General features: G+C 39.9%; 1 protein-coding gene across 3 annotated transcripts; it reads right to left on the minus strand.

Moving 5' to 3' along the window:
• Positions 1-644: 644 nt before the first annotated feature.
• On the minus strand, positions 645-13,529 carry LOC143123217 (interleukin-31 receptor subunit alpha-like). Of its 3 annotated transcripts, none has more exons than XM_076284450.1 (15): positions 13,342-13,529; positions 13,180-13,243; positions 9,948-10,110; positions 9,254-9,405; positions 8,097-8,242; positions 7,013-7,190; positions 6,268-6,347; positions 5,930-6,125; positions 5,543-5,707; positions 5,092-5,187; positions 4,586-4,738; positions 4,178-4,336; positions 3,309-3,390; positions 2,631-2,712; positions 645-2,526 (listed from the first exon to the last, which is right to left on the minus strand). In XM_076284450.1, exons 1-15 carry the CDS (start codon positions 13,366-13,368, stop codon positions 1,933-1,935), a joined length of 2,337 nt encoding a protein of 778 aa, XP_076140565.1. In that variant the 5' UTR covers positions 13,369-13,529; the 3' UTR covers positions 645-1,932. The 3 variants fall into 3 exon arrangements, with proteins under 3 accessions (XP_076140565.1, XP_076140564.1, XP_076140566.1); XM_076284449.1 differs by having other exon boundaries at positions 6,268-6,350; XM_076284451.1 differs by lacking the exon at positions 13,180-13,243 and having other exon boundaries at positions 6,268-6,350.
• Between the last annotated feature and the right edge of the window lie 1,198 nt (positions 13,530-14,727).

The following is a 14,727-nucleotide window of genomic DNA, read 5'->3' on the forward strand; positions in this document are numbered from 1 at the left end:
ATTATAGGCTAATATATTATAATATTCAGTATTCATTATTGAATGCTTAGCTGGAATTATGTTTTTTCCTATCATCCTATTTTTTAAGCAGGCATACCTGCGGGCATGTACAGTAGGCCTAATTGGGCTACTGGTTTTCTACAGGAATAGCATGTTTCAGTGGGCACTGCACTAGATATATAGGAATTCAGAAGCCAGACATAGGCTAATCTCCGGCCCCATTACCCTACATAGGCTAGGAAAGGATTATTATTAACTTGTGTACGAAATTCCCCTTTTCATCCATTTTCAACGTACTGGATCCCTGTTCAGCACTAAAAGCCACCCAATTTGCCTAAAACTGCTCTTACCCGCAATACCAGACCTTCCTGGGGTAATGCACACCAGGAAGGCTGTTTTTCATTGATTATCTTGTTGAAAATTCTGCTGCTTTTCATTTGCCAACAAAAAAAGTAATCTAATGTAATGTAATGTTACATTAGGCTACTTTGTTTAAGTAATCACAGTAGTTATATCTTATTAGTTTATTTATATTTTATTAGTTTATTTATAACTTTATTAGTTAGTTTTATTTAACACTAACTAGTAATCTGTAACCCATTATATTCCAAAAGTAAATTTTCAATCCTATAGAAGTGGTGGTAGGTCTACACTATTCAACTATGCAGAGTTGCTTAAACAAACCTGTTAATATTAGACAAGAATATGAATATATTTTAGCCGTGGTTACTGTATTTTACTTGCTGTTTAAAGCAATTTACTATTTTTCTTTATTTATAGGTTCAAAGAAAAGCCTGCTAGGATCATTTGCCTGTTTGTCAAATTTGAATGCACATCTGGCTCTAGGCTCAACATTCCACTTTAATTTCCCCTCGTGGTATAGCTCCTACCCTTCTTTACTACCAAAAGGTATGTCTGGAGAGTATTCCATTAAACAATTCATTTACAGCAGCTCTGATTGCAGTTTTATTTATTCTGCTTTGGGACTGCCAGCAGCCAGTGGCACAGGAGTCTGAGGCAAGAATGATTTCCACTAAATATCAGCACATTCTGCATGCGAATGTGGTTAAGTCAAGTCAAGAAACTGAAGCCTAAAAGTCGCTAGCTTCAGATAACAGGATAAAGGTCTGATACTTCAAAATACATCATGAACCACAGCAAGAATTAAAAGTAGCAGTTTTTTAAACGTCCTGGAGTCATACATGCACACACTATAGAAACATACATGCACACAAATGTTACATACACTATATTGCCAAAAGTATTGTGTCACCTGCCCTGACTCACATATGAACTTAAGTGACATCCCATTTTTAATCCATAGGGTTTAATATGACGTCTGTCCACCCTTTGCAGCTATAGCGGTGTCAACTCTTCTGGGAAGGCTTTCCACAAGGTTTAGGAGTGTGTTTATGGGAATTTTTGACCATTCTTCCAGAAGCACATTTGTGAGGTCACACACTGATGTTGGACGAGAAGGCCTGGGTCTCAATCTCCACTCTAATTCATCCCAAAGGTGTTCTAGTGGGCAGCCGTGGCAAGCTGGTTAGTGCTTCGGACTTGTAACCGGAGGGTTGCCGGTTCAAATCCCAACCACTAGGCACGGCTGAAGTGCCCTTGAGCAAGGCACCTAACCCCTCATTGCTCCCCGAGCGCCACTGTTGTTGCAGGCTGCTCAATGCATCCAGTGAAAGGAACTCTGAATGCTTCAGCATACCAAGAGATTTTGGACAATTCCATGCTCCCAACTTAGTGGGAACAGTCTGGGGATGGCCCCTTCCTGTTCCAACATGACTGTGCACCAGTGCACAAAGCAAGGTCCATAAAGACATGGATGGCAGAGTTTGGTGTGGATGAACTTGACTTCTTTCCTGGTAATTATATTTATTTAATATATATACATGTATATATTTTTTTTACATCAAAGACGTCTTATTTGGTGGATGGATGGCACTGATCCACGGTGATGTAGGACAGAACCGTGGTTACAGTGCTTTGTTCCCCAGGTTCCCATTCAGCAGATTTAGTCTGTAAAGGGGAACCTTGGGTCTCCACAGTACTGGCCGATGTTTGGCCCGTCTCCACGGAGATATAAGCTAGAATCTGCTCCAGTCCTGGCTCACCATGTTCCCCAGGTTCAAGTTCAGAAGATTTAGTCTGTAAAGAGGAACCTTGGGTCTCCACAGTACAGGCCAGTGTTTGGCCCGTCTCCACGGAGATATAAGGTAAAGTCTGCTCCAGGCATGGCTCATCAGAATGCCTTCCTAACAATGGCTTGTCCTCGAAACCAGCATTGGTCTGGGCTCTGTTGGAGGGTGTGTCAGTAGGATCAGGTGTGTCAGTTACTCTGGTGCTGCGACCAGGCGTGACACTCTCCTTGTCCTGAGACAGGTCTGTGCACACCCGTGGGCTGAACAGGTGGGTTTCTTCAGGGTAGAAATGAAGAGGTAAGATAGCCTCCAGGGTTGAGATATCACATGGCATGCTCTGTAATGGCTGGTGACTGGTTCCCCAGGGACTGGAATACTAGAAAAGACATTGATTTGCCATTAAGCTGTTGTTCTACACACACACAACGCAAATCTGAGAAGAGGTGTGTTCAGGAGGGAAAGACTGTGTCAGTTCTGTACCATTTTTGAGTCCTGCCCGGTCCACTGGCCCACAGTGCTGAGTCGTGGGTTTGGCACCTTATGAAAGCTCATCTTCCACAGCCTGCCCAGAACAGAACAAGTGGAGAGGAAATTGGGAAACATGGCACATAAACACCCCAAAAGTATGACACAGTAGTACAAAGAACCAAAACCACAGTCATCAGTCACAAAGTAAAGTGCTCACTCTGTTGAGTGCTCAGAAATAGCCTCCCCCCTCAACACTTTTCTGCTCATCTATCTCATGTATGTTTCAATATTTCAATTACAATATTGTTATTAATATATTACTATTGCACTGAACTGCCTTGCACTATTTAAATCTTAAATCTCTGTCTATACTGATATTGCACTATTCCTTCCGTCTCTTCAATTGTTATTGTATATTTTATGTAAATTTGTCAATTCTATTGTATTTATCTGACAATATCATCGCACTATATCGTTGGTATGAAAGAATATATTTATTATTAATTTATCTGAGGTGGCGTTACTGCGTTTCTCCCCGTTCTCCCCCACTGTTAACCCTGAGTACATCCCTGGTTAAGTGAGTGTTGTACTTTGAAAGCAAAGATTAACCGGGGTCCAATTCCTTGTTTGTTTACGTAAACCTGACCAATAAAGCTGATTCTTATTCTGATTCTGATTCTGACATCTTACAGAATGAAGATGGACAATGCAATGATCAGCAGTAAGAGCCCTCCAAGTCCAGTCCTCACCAGTACCGTAATGAAGACTCGCCCTGTAGAGTGCAGATAAAAAAAATGCTCAATAAACAATACATTGATTGACTGATTGATTGATTGATTGATTGACTGTCTGACTGACTGATTGGTTGATTGGTTTATTTGTTGGGTAACTTGTTGTTTGTTAGGTAACTCCTTCACTTACGATTACTTACCAGGCTGAGATCTTTTGTAGATTTTGCTTCTGGTCAGGTCACCCTCAATTCACCCTCATTATAGAGATTATATATAGAGATTGTCAGGTTTTTTTTCCCCGTCATCTACTTTTTGGTCAATGATTCCCGGGACAACGAAACACCGGGGCGCATGAAACTTGGTGGGCATGTAGCCTCACTAGACTAGGTCCCCAGGGGCCACTCCCACACCCCGCGCCCGTGGTGATGTTTGAACCAGAAATTTATGTTTGTAGAGATAATTGATTTTGGTTAGTATAGTGGGTCAGGCCATGCGAAATATATTTTGTACCAGGGGTATCAAACTGGGGGTAAAAGTGGGTCTGATTACCAGGGCCCCAAGGAGGGAGAGGGCCCTTGAAAAGTCTGGAATATATGCATGAGATGGGGGACATGGGGCCCCATCAGGACTGCTTATGCATAGGGCCCAGGATCTTGTACTCCGTCCCTGTTTTGTACCGCTATGCGGTACATCTAGTTATAAAACATTTTTGCCACATTAGGCTGTAATAGTGTGAAATGTTAAGGCTAAGCATAGCTCCAGAATCCAGTCCAGTAAAGACCTGGCAACACTGTGAAAGTGAAAACATATAGTGTAGAAGAGTTTTACCAAATTGTCTTGTTGTGAAGCCATAAGAATTGCTTTCACTGGATCCGGCAATGGAGGAAGCCACCACATACACACTGTATGCTGTGCCGGGTTGGAGGTCTTTGAGTATTACAGAGTGCCGTCTGCCAGGCTGATCTTTCCTGTTGTTCACTGTAACATCTGGAGAAAGATGATAAAATGCCATATCTCATAACCATAGCCAAGACATTTAGTATTTGTCTTAAATGTAGACATGTTTTTGTACAATTTGTACAAAACATCAGATGTTAATCAGATGTGGAATGTCTGTGAGTAAAATAGCTTTACTCATAGACATTCCACGTCAATTGCAAGTGAAGAAGTTAATAATTCATAGCTACTCATAGTTGGTCACAGTACAATCTGTGAAGCACATTCTGTCCAACTTACTAAGCTCTGGCTGCTGTGTGTCAGTAGCCTTGTAGAGCACGGTGTAGTTAAGCACAAAGCCACAACAGTGGTCAGGAGGGACAGTATCCCACCCCACTTTTGCCCATGTGTCATCCACATCAGTAACCTCCACGCCAGTGACCTTAGCAGGGTCTATGGTAGAGAATCATAAATAAAGTGAGTCTATCCAGAAATTAAATGCCTTAAGTGGTTTTCCTAGAATTGACATCAGCATGAAATCCAATCCGAGTTTAAAACTGAATGTCACTTTGTCATCCTGTGGTTAAATGAGTTGTAAAGTAGAAGCACAGTTGTAAAAATATTGTCAGAAAGAAGAGCTGCTCAGAACCTGGTCTATTCACAAGCTGGATAGCCTAAACCAACAGAATATCTGGTCTAATTACACAATAAGGGGACATATTTGGAGAACATGAATGATTCTGTGGAAAACTCTCAATACACAGTCCTTGGCCTGAGGTTCACCTGGGAAAGCCTGTCACACTCACCCCCTTCCTCTGTGTAAATGTAAAGGGTGCTGTCATTTCCTGGAGTGTCATTGTAAAGTGGAGTAACAATGACAGTGTAAAGTTCCTGTGGCACACCTGTCAAAATAAGCATCAGTGTTCAAAATGGATAACCACAAATAATAGCATCACATCAACCATCACTGTGACTTAACCGATACTGAATTGTGTACAGAAAACAGCGTACAGAAAAACTTTGTTTTGCATTTTTCAAAAGAGGTATATTTGCCTTGTTTTGACTACAAAAGCAAACAAATGACCTTCCCTGAACCAATTATCCATCTGATTGAAGTGAGAGAGTTATAATCAAAGACTCCCATGTGTTATCAGTATGTTGCAAATATTTTGGCACCATGTTTGGATCAGACCATATCTTAGCACCATGACAGTACAGACGGACCAAAGTGATTTTGACACACCACAGACAGCTCACCAGGAAACAAGAGGTTTGTGTCTTGAGTTTGCAGCCACATGTAGATGCTTCGGTTTGTGTACCACACAACCATGTAGCTGCTAACATTATATAGCAGTGTTTCCCAAGACACCAAGATTTGGCCATCACTGGCGGTCGCCTGGGCCAAATGAACAGGAGGACCACCTGCTCCAACAAATAAGAATTTATATTTATAGATATTAATATATATATATATATATATACACACAAATGAAGTATATCAGCGTGGCCACAAGTGCACATCATATATGTATATCCACATAAAAGGAAACCTATCAATGCAAATCATATGCAATATCTAAACATAAAAGACTACATCCATTTGTTGATTCAGTTACTCATTTGAACTAAAACGTACAGACTTACACTCAGCAACACCAGGAATCACCACTAAGTCATTACAAAGCATGGCTTCATTTTTATATGCAGCAATCATCACTCGATGGGTTGTGGCAGAGAGCACAATTGAGGTCTGGTTCTGGGTAGGCTCTAAATACCCAGTGAAGTTAGAATCAATAAAAATCTTATACCCATCAATGGCATGGCAGGACATAGGAGGGCCCTATATGCAGGAAAGAGAGACTAATGTTAGAGCCAGTACATACCCCTGGCTCATTTAAAGATTAAGAATGGATAAAAAAGTAATAGTAAATTGGATAAAATGGTGACTTTGAAAGCCTTGTCCCTCTCATACGTCTCCTTACCTTCCACATGAGATCAACCACCCTTCTGCCCAACTCATCCGGCTTCAGCACCCTTCTCCATAGATGGAGTGCAATGGAGTCTACTATAGACACAAGAATGAGACAGCCAGGCTTCATAAAACAAGACACACCAACTACATTCATTTGAAATACAAATGACATTCAGTACAAAAAGAATGAAAAACATCCTGAATGCACACTTTAGAATGCAATCTTATCCTCAGAGTTCACTTATCGCCCAAACTAACCACCATTTATAGCACTCTTTTCACTCTTATTCAATTCGAAGCAGTCTAAAGTGCAGATTTATTCTCTCAGTATGTGTGTTCTACATTTATAGACACTTTTGTCCAAAGCAACTTACAAATATAACAATATAATTATTCAAATGAACAGTAAAGATACTTTTGGTAAAACTACATTAAGGATAGTAAAGATAACAATAATGTCAATACAATATCCACGGTCAATAATAAAAAATGTAAAAAATAGCATAAATAAACAAACCATAACTCATAATAAACATTTAATTAATTAAGTGTAAGCTGAACAGATATGTCTTTAGACCCCTCTTGAAAGACCCAAACACATGTCTACAGGCTCTGCAGCTGAGCTACAAGAATACATTTGTTAATCATTCCAGCCGTAGGGACTTATAACTAGTTTAAACATAGAAGCTAGAAGCAGACCAGCTCTGAACAACAGCATCAACTGAATGACATGTAATATAAAAGCCTTTTCTTACCACTAAGTGGCAGGAAGGTTGTACTGCTTCTCCATTCACTCCATGGGGACATTTGTTTTCCATAAGAACAACGCACTGATGCAGTATAATTGAAGCATGGCTTCACATCAGTTATATTCATAATAACATTCATAGTCTTGCTTGCATTACAGCAATCAGTTGTGGTACTCCATACGTTCTGTGTCCCAAAAGAATCCAATAAAAAGTGTCATACTACAGTATTAACATGTTATTTCAAATGTTTGATTAATGTTAATGCAAATTTGACAGGTTGGGATAAAACATGTTACAACACAGGACATCTTTTCTATATGATACCTCATCATGCCTACGACCAAATGCCTTCGGCCATGGCGATACCCTTTACCAACACCACTCCCACCCGTGTGATATTGATTAAAGGAACCGTGTGTAAGAAATGTATTTCAATTAATCATAAAATGGCCCTGATAAGTCACTAGACATTAAGAAATCATGTTCATTTCAAATACTTATATCACTGACAATAGTAGTCCGGCAAGTTGCAGCCCTCAACTGATGTTGATGTTTTGCTTTGTCATGTTATGTTGTGTTTTGGCCTGATGCACCACCCTCCACCTATCTAGTAATCACAAAGTCAGTAGTGTTTCGGCATCCGTGTTGGCAACCTCGAGTCAGGGGGAGGGGGAGGGGATACACTGCTCTACAGTAATTTGAAAGTGGTTGCAGTACCAGTTTTGGCCACAATCTTACATGTGTGTTTACAGACACAAGTTTTCTACAGTAAATGTCTATAGCTGTCACATTGACTATGTTAATCTCATTAAGAAACACAATGCAACCAAAGGAACAAGAAACATTGATGTAACAAAGAAGGAGAATTCAGAAGAATTACAGATTATTTAGCATAAGTGTAAAATCCATACTGAATTCATTACTTAGATTACTTCAATGTAATCTATCTGTCATAAACTGGTCAGATATGGTTTCAGTTCCACTTCACCTCACCTCAGTATCATTTAACATAGTCAAAAATGGGTGGTTAATAGTTAGACTTACTTATTATAAAACAATGAATTCAATATTATTTAAAAACTCATGTTACCTTTACATGAGGGGCTTCTTGACGGTACTGAACATCACATATTACGTTCCTTTGCAGGCCATTTACCATTTCCTCATTTTCCCAGTTAACTCGGATACCTCCTGGGTAGGCTTCGGCCCATACGCGATCTGGTGGGTCAAGTTTCACTGTGTGGAGATAAAAGCATAATTTAATTAGCATGAGTCATGGTGTCTAGCAGGACTGCTGAGGTCGAGAATGAACATAATTTCACATCAGAAAACACATTTGCGATCAACAGTGGTCAGGAAGTGATGTCCACTGAACATTAACATGAAAGAGGAGTTTTATCTAACTATCTTGAGAAGGCACAGAGACACTTCATATTTCTTCCTCAGAAGATGGCAGCTTAGTTATAATGTCACAAAAGCTGTATCAGCCACTACAACACAGCCCTTACAAAAATGTTTGCGTCAGATTTGCAGCAAGTTGTGGGAAACAAATAAGTTCACTTTAAAATATTGCCAGAAGTTTGCCAATGTTGGCCTCTAGGTAAACTTCCAGCAAAGTTCTGGCAACAATGAGAAGTTTGCCACTAGATATAGTCAGTGATTTGCCATCACACTTAGCCAATAATGGCAATCTTCCAGTGAACTTGTGGTGACAAACCTAATTTGCATATGATATTGCTGCAAATTTGCTGCAACATTGCCAAAAGTTATCCGCAACTGTTCACCAGAAACCTGAAATTTCTGTAAGAGAGGTGATGGTTCATCATCGGAAATGTATGAGCTGGCTGAAAAGGCTTCCAGGCTTCTCAGTGTCGGTGTCAGGTGTGCTTGTTTGTGAAAATACTGTTATACGGTGCAATGATTGTGAAACACAGTTTTCTGTCTTTATGTGTGTATAATGAGTTGCACAGGGTACAATGTGTAGTCCACTGTGCAATTGTTTACTTTTCTATTGTTAATTCCACATTACATTGTGCAGGCCTAAATTCAATATTTGTATTTATTGTGTGTTCAATGTGATGTCCATGGCTAATGGTAGTCTACATGCATATGTGGAAATGACAACATACATAGCAGATTTACATAGCTGATTTAACATGACTTGAATATAATTTTGACATGACTGATGAGGACTGGGTGGTAAATTGCCTGTACATACTTGTCATGACTTTACTTTCGCTTACTTACCAATGTCAAACAAGTTGTTAATATGGATTTGCCAGGTGTCATTAGATGAATTTGCTGCTACTGATACTGTTACATGATACCCCATGCCCGGGCTTGGAAAAAAGTAGCAGTTGTCCGTAGTGTTTATTTCCGTATGTTTGGCACTGTGTTGTCTTGGGAAAATAAATACATTTGGATTAGAACAGTGTTTTTCAACCACTGTGCCGGGGCACACTAGTGTGCCGTGAGAGATCATCAGGTGTGCCGCAGAAAATTACCCAAATGTCACTCACTGGTCCAGAAAAGCAACTGTTGCATCAAAGAATTTATAACCATATGCTCTCATTGATTGTATGATTGCACTATTTGTGGTATGCAGGCATTGTAGGGGCCCCCATATCCAGTATTCACAGAATCATCACATATCCAGTTCATAACAACAATTAAATTAGATATAGTCACCTACAAATGAAACAGAGGGCGCTTGTTTTATTGAGCAGGTCTTGCATAGAAGCCATAATAAGGCCATATCTGTGTATTATTTGAAAGTTTAGGCTATGGTATGTTTATTTTTTCTTCACACAGGATGTTAGTGTGCCGTGGGACATTTTAAGTGTCAAAAGTGTGCCGTGGCACAAAAAAGGTTGAAAAACACTGGATTAGAAGACTAAGCAGAATATGCATACAGATGAATATTTGATGGATATGCATTTACCTTGTCAGTGTGACTGAGTATAGCGTGCTTGTTGAGATTCCCAATGGGTTCCACCAACATGTTAGGCCTTTCTCAATAAATGGCCTAAGGCGTGTAACACATGTTATGTTCTGTGAGTTCTTTGGAAGCATGCCCATCTTGGAATTCCTACAGGATAGGCCTACTGCTCGGGAATTAAAGTAGGTTATATGATTAATGACATTAATGATATGAAGAGCCTAGTAGTCTGTGAAAAATTAATGTTTTGCCTGTTTGTCTGTGAATAGAGGCAAAACAGAATTTAACCCCTTCACACCTGATGTTTCTTTACTGGGAAAACCAATATTAGGCTACCCAGCTCTCCAATACAGAACAGCCTATAGTATGATTTCTTTTGCCAAGTTCTGTGTTCATTCATTTTTTCATGTCCATTGACTAAATTGACTTAACATATCAATGTGAATGACCACATTTTATTATCGTAGTCATGTAATCCGATGATAAGATGAACTGAAGATTTGGAAAAGGCTGTGCATAGATATTTCATCTGCCTCTTATCCTCATCAACAGGAGAAGCAGTAAACTAGATGTACCGCGTAGCGGTACAAAATATGACCGCCGCTCAGTCCTGCACATCCATTCCGCGAAAATAAAACATATTAATGAATTTGTCTCCATCTTCTACTCCATCCCCCACTCTTGAAACTTTTGTGTATGCTTGTTTGGAATGTGTGTTTGCACACATTCCGCACACAAAGTAGCCTACTGGCGCTGCAAAGGTGAATAGATTTGTTTCTGGGCCAAAAAATCTGTAACATTGTTACAAAACCTTTAAAATCTCTAAACAATCACAAGTAGGGCAGTTCATCATAGTCCATCCATTGCAACTGGACTGATGAAAGGTACACCTGTAGGCTACATTGTATTTGGGAAAAGCAGAAGGTAGCAGCATAATGTATTTATTTATTTATTATTAAACTAAAACAATCCCTGTCAGTTCCATGCAGTTTTCAACAGCTATCAAGAAGAGAGGTCATGGATTTTTGTGAATGTTTCTTCTTCTACATATGCATAAGTTTAGTCATCTAGTTCAAATGATATTCAGCTTTATTGTCAATGCACAAATGAAATACCAGTAGTCTAAAACAAAATGCCGTTTTTCCCAGTGGTGCAAATAACTGACATGTCCAAAGGGCCTTCATGAAATGCGTTGCGAGACTGTTCATACACATTTTAACGGGCAAAGTTGAAGAGCTACTCTCCGTTATTGTTTGTGCAAATAATATGCTGATTCATGTTCCCCTGCATTTTGCAACCATGAGGTCAATGGTTAAGCTCAATCTTTTGATTTTCACCCAGCCTAGTCCATGGTAGGCGCCCGATAGAAATATTGTTTAATTTTGCGATTGAGATATCCACGCACTGGCGCCCCCCCTGCGACGTGTTCGCCCCCCGGTTTTAGAGCTATTCTAAATGCAAAAATGCATAGAGGGAGTTATGACAAAACCGTGACTGTTAACAAACTATAAGCTATATAAGGTAGGCCCTATGCTAGGCCTATTACACAACACAAATTGTCGCTAGGCTATGCTGGCGACCCAAATAAAATCTCCGTTGGAACCAATGGCTTACACCTTACAGTATCAAGCTGCCACCTCTTGGCGAAAAAGTTAATAGTTTTGCATATCAGTAATACATTTCACGTAGCTGTGAATCACGGAAAGGGCGAATGAAGTGGACACTTCTAAATGGAACCCAACCCACTGTACAGTAGCTCAAGGTCTGTGGCTAAAGCAGCCATAATGAAAGCGTTATCATTGTTTGGATACTTCACATCACACACACGTGTTTTTTAATCGCATAGACTACAACTACCAAGCTGGAATCAAAGCACATCGACTCCCCTCTCACACCCTAAACACGCACTTCGAACAAACAAAAAGCGCCTCAGTCTCACGGAATAGCCATAGGCAAAACTGTATCTGACCCTTGTAACGTTGGTACTAAATCATTCATCGCAAAGAATGATTTTTGTAGCACGTGCAACAAATATGTGTAGCCCTGCCCTGAATACATCTCAACGTGCGCTCTAAAACATCTGGTTTAAATGGAGATGTAGATCATCACGGGATCATAGACAGGTTATCTTTCAGGTAGCCTATATATTTTCCATTAAAAAACCATCACGTAGCGAACGTGTTGTGGCTAACTCACTTAGCTCCTGTTAGTAGCCTAGGTTATGGTCATAAGCAAATGAGATGACAGTCGAAAGATACAATTAGTGCTGTTATCGATTTGCTTGGTAGCTTATAAACGCATTTATGGTTTTCTACAAATACATCAATAATCAAATTGGCCTCCATCACTCAACCATGCTAACGGTAACATTATTTTACCTACGTTCTGCTATTGATAGGATTAACGTAGCCTACCTGCAGTTAAAAACAAGCATGTCCGATAAACATTCTCAGATTTATTTCGGCTTCAAGAGGAAATGGGAATTACATGTCATGCAGAAATCATCCTACCCTTAGACGTTCTCTGCGGTAAACTACTGTAGCCTACAGTGTTGTCCTTGTAGGAAGCATAGTGTCTTTCCAACCCATTTAAGATTAACTTCCAACAAAATTACGTCTCACTGCAACGATGCGCCATCTAGTGGACAAACGACTACTTATCGCCAATACTGGAAATGCAGCCATGATGATGATGATGAATATTTATTTTGGCTTTCTTTTAATCCTACTGAATTTGTAATTATGTATCGGCCGTTCTAATACCGATAGTATGTGGGTGCCTGTGTGTGTGTGTGCATGTGTATATGTGTGCACCACCATCTACAGGCCAATGAGTGTAGAGACACTAAATGTACACATAACTTAATTTTTTAGACCCCCCCATGGATGAAATTCTACGAAACTTGGCATACCCCCAGAGAATGTCAGGTTAATCATACACATAAAATTTGGTGCAGTTCTGAACGTCTTTACTGAAGAGAGGGGCGATTAAAGCAGAATGATATTGCATTTTCATTTTTTACCGGGGGGTGCAAATCACAAATGAGTGATTATGGGCTAAGTTGATGTGGGCCCTTGAGACCAACATACCATAAAAATGTCTTCATCCAATTTCAGGAAGTAGATGACGGGAAAAAAAAAAAAAAAAAAAAAAAAAAAAAAAAACTTTGACAATCCCTATATGACCGCTTCGCTAGCTTCGCTAGCGGCGGTCATAATTATATTAATGATCTCACCTCCACTCATCGTAGCACATAGGAGGCAAATAAATGCAAATCGCGTCATGGTAGACAACAGCCACTAAACAAGAAGAAGAAGAAGAACAACAACAACAAACTATGACGATAAAGCAATATAAAGTATGCCTAGTCTGACTATGATCCGTAACCATAGCCTACCTTAATTCGAGGATTCAAGTCATTCATGAAGTCATCTTGGAGGCTTCGAGTAAGTCTGAAAATATCTTGGTGAATAGTGACAGTTTGTTGTCATAAATTACTCTTACATCATATTGTAGCCTATACAGCATCTGTGTCACACTGTCCTTTCACTAAAGATTCTGCCTTCGCTCCACCTCAGGCTTCTACTTCTTCTTAGGCTACTACTTCTACCATCATCCCGTCACACGTCATCATGCACAAGTAGTGGGAGGGACTTGATTTATTTTGGTCTGACAATCGGGATTTATGTCAGGTCTATACAGGACTAATGGATTTTGTGAAGATCAACATACAGAAAAGCTGTTGAATTATTGCTGTAGGTATCGGATTCCCTACAGTGGCCAATCAACAACCAAGTCTGTTTAACATTAAGACAGCACAAAGTAGCCTAGGCTGGCGTCAGCCGCAAAAGCATTGCATGTTGTAGGCTACCTACTGTAGCATCATCAGCACGGGTTAACATTCATCATTCATTCATCAATACATGTAATGTAGGCTACTTTGGCTAGGTTTCTCAAAACCACATTCCATTTCCTGTTATTGTTCCTCTCTTCATCCCATTTCCGATTGTCTTTCCCATATTGTGGAAGCCTGGAAATTATCTCAGACAGTCAGCAATATTTTTGCAGGTGCATTGAAAAAATTATTATGTTGAGGAGCCATCTATTTTAAATGTTTGTGTGTGTGTCTGTGTGTGTATGTATGTGTATGGGGTTTTGTATCATGCATTTCATGTTCTGAATCTGTAGTCTAGGCAGCTGCTACCTTGGCCAGGTCTCTCTTTTAAAAGAGATTTTTTACCTCAATAGGCCTAACATATAATAGTCCTAAAGGACTATAAAGGAACTATAAAGCAAGTGTGAGACCGCACTCACCCCAGATAATCATCCCAGCTTATACCAAACTGATGAATTCAAGGAACCACTAGATTACTGGGGTAGTAGCCTAGGCTAGATTGTAGGAATTGGGGCATGTCTGGTGGTGTGAAAAGGGAAAGGCTCGAATGGAGCAATAGATAACGAGAAGATGTGTGGCGATACTGAGAAAAGTGCTTAGAGGAAGACATGGTCTAACGCTCAGCGTTGACTGGAATTGTAGTGATGAGTAACACAGAACGGTTATGAGGGTTAACTGTTCACCCAATAGCACCCTCATAGGTGTCACTTGTGGGAATTGTGACACCGGGTAATAGCCTACTGTGAACTTTGAAATTCGGTTTAAATCAGGGTGGTGCTGGAAATTCATTAAAATGGAGATACTGTATATAAATGGAAAAGAACTCTTCATATATAGACTAGTAGTGCAGACATTCAGCCCTACTTAAAATCCAATCTCTCTTTTCCA

The sequence above is a fragment of the Alosa pseudoharengus genome, unplaced genomic scaffold (genome assembly GCF_046254945.1).
Source record: "Alosa pseudoharengus isolate Yale_2024_CS ecotype anadromous, Long Island Sound unplaced genomic scaffold, YU_APseudo_1.1 YU_APseudo_1.1_scf_14, whole genome shotgun sequence".
NCBI lineage: Eukaryota > Metazoa > Chordata > Actinopteri > Clupeiformes > Clupeidae > Alosa > Alosa pseudoharengus.

Bases quoted from the DNA above. Each gene is read 5' to 3' on its own strand.
- LOC143123217 (XM_076284449.1), bottom strand. From the start codon at position 13,368: ATGAATGACTTGAATCCTCGAATTAAG. The intron at 6,351-7,012 runs GTAAGAAAAGGC...TTGTGTCTATAG, and splicing joins AACCTTCCTGCCACTTAGTG to TAGACTCCATTGCACTCCAT. The intron at 2,713-3,308 runs GTAAGATGTCAG...TGTTCTGGGCAG, and splicing joins GCATTGTCCATCTTCATTCT to GCTGTGGAAGATGAGCTTTC.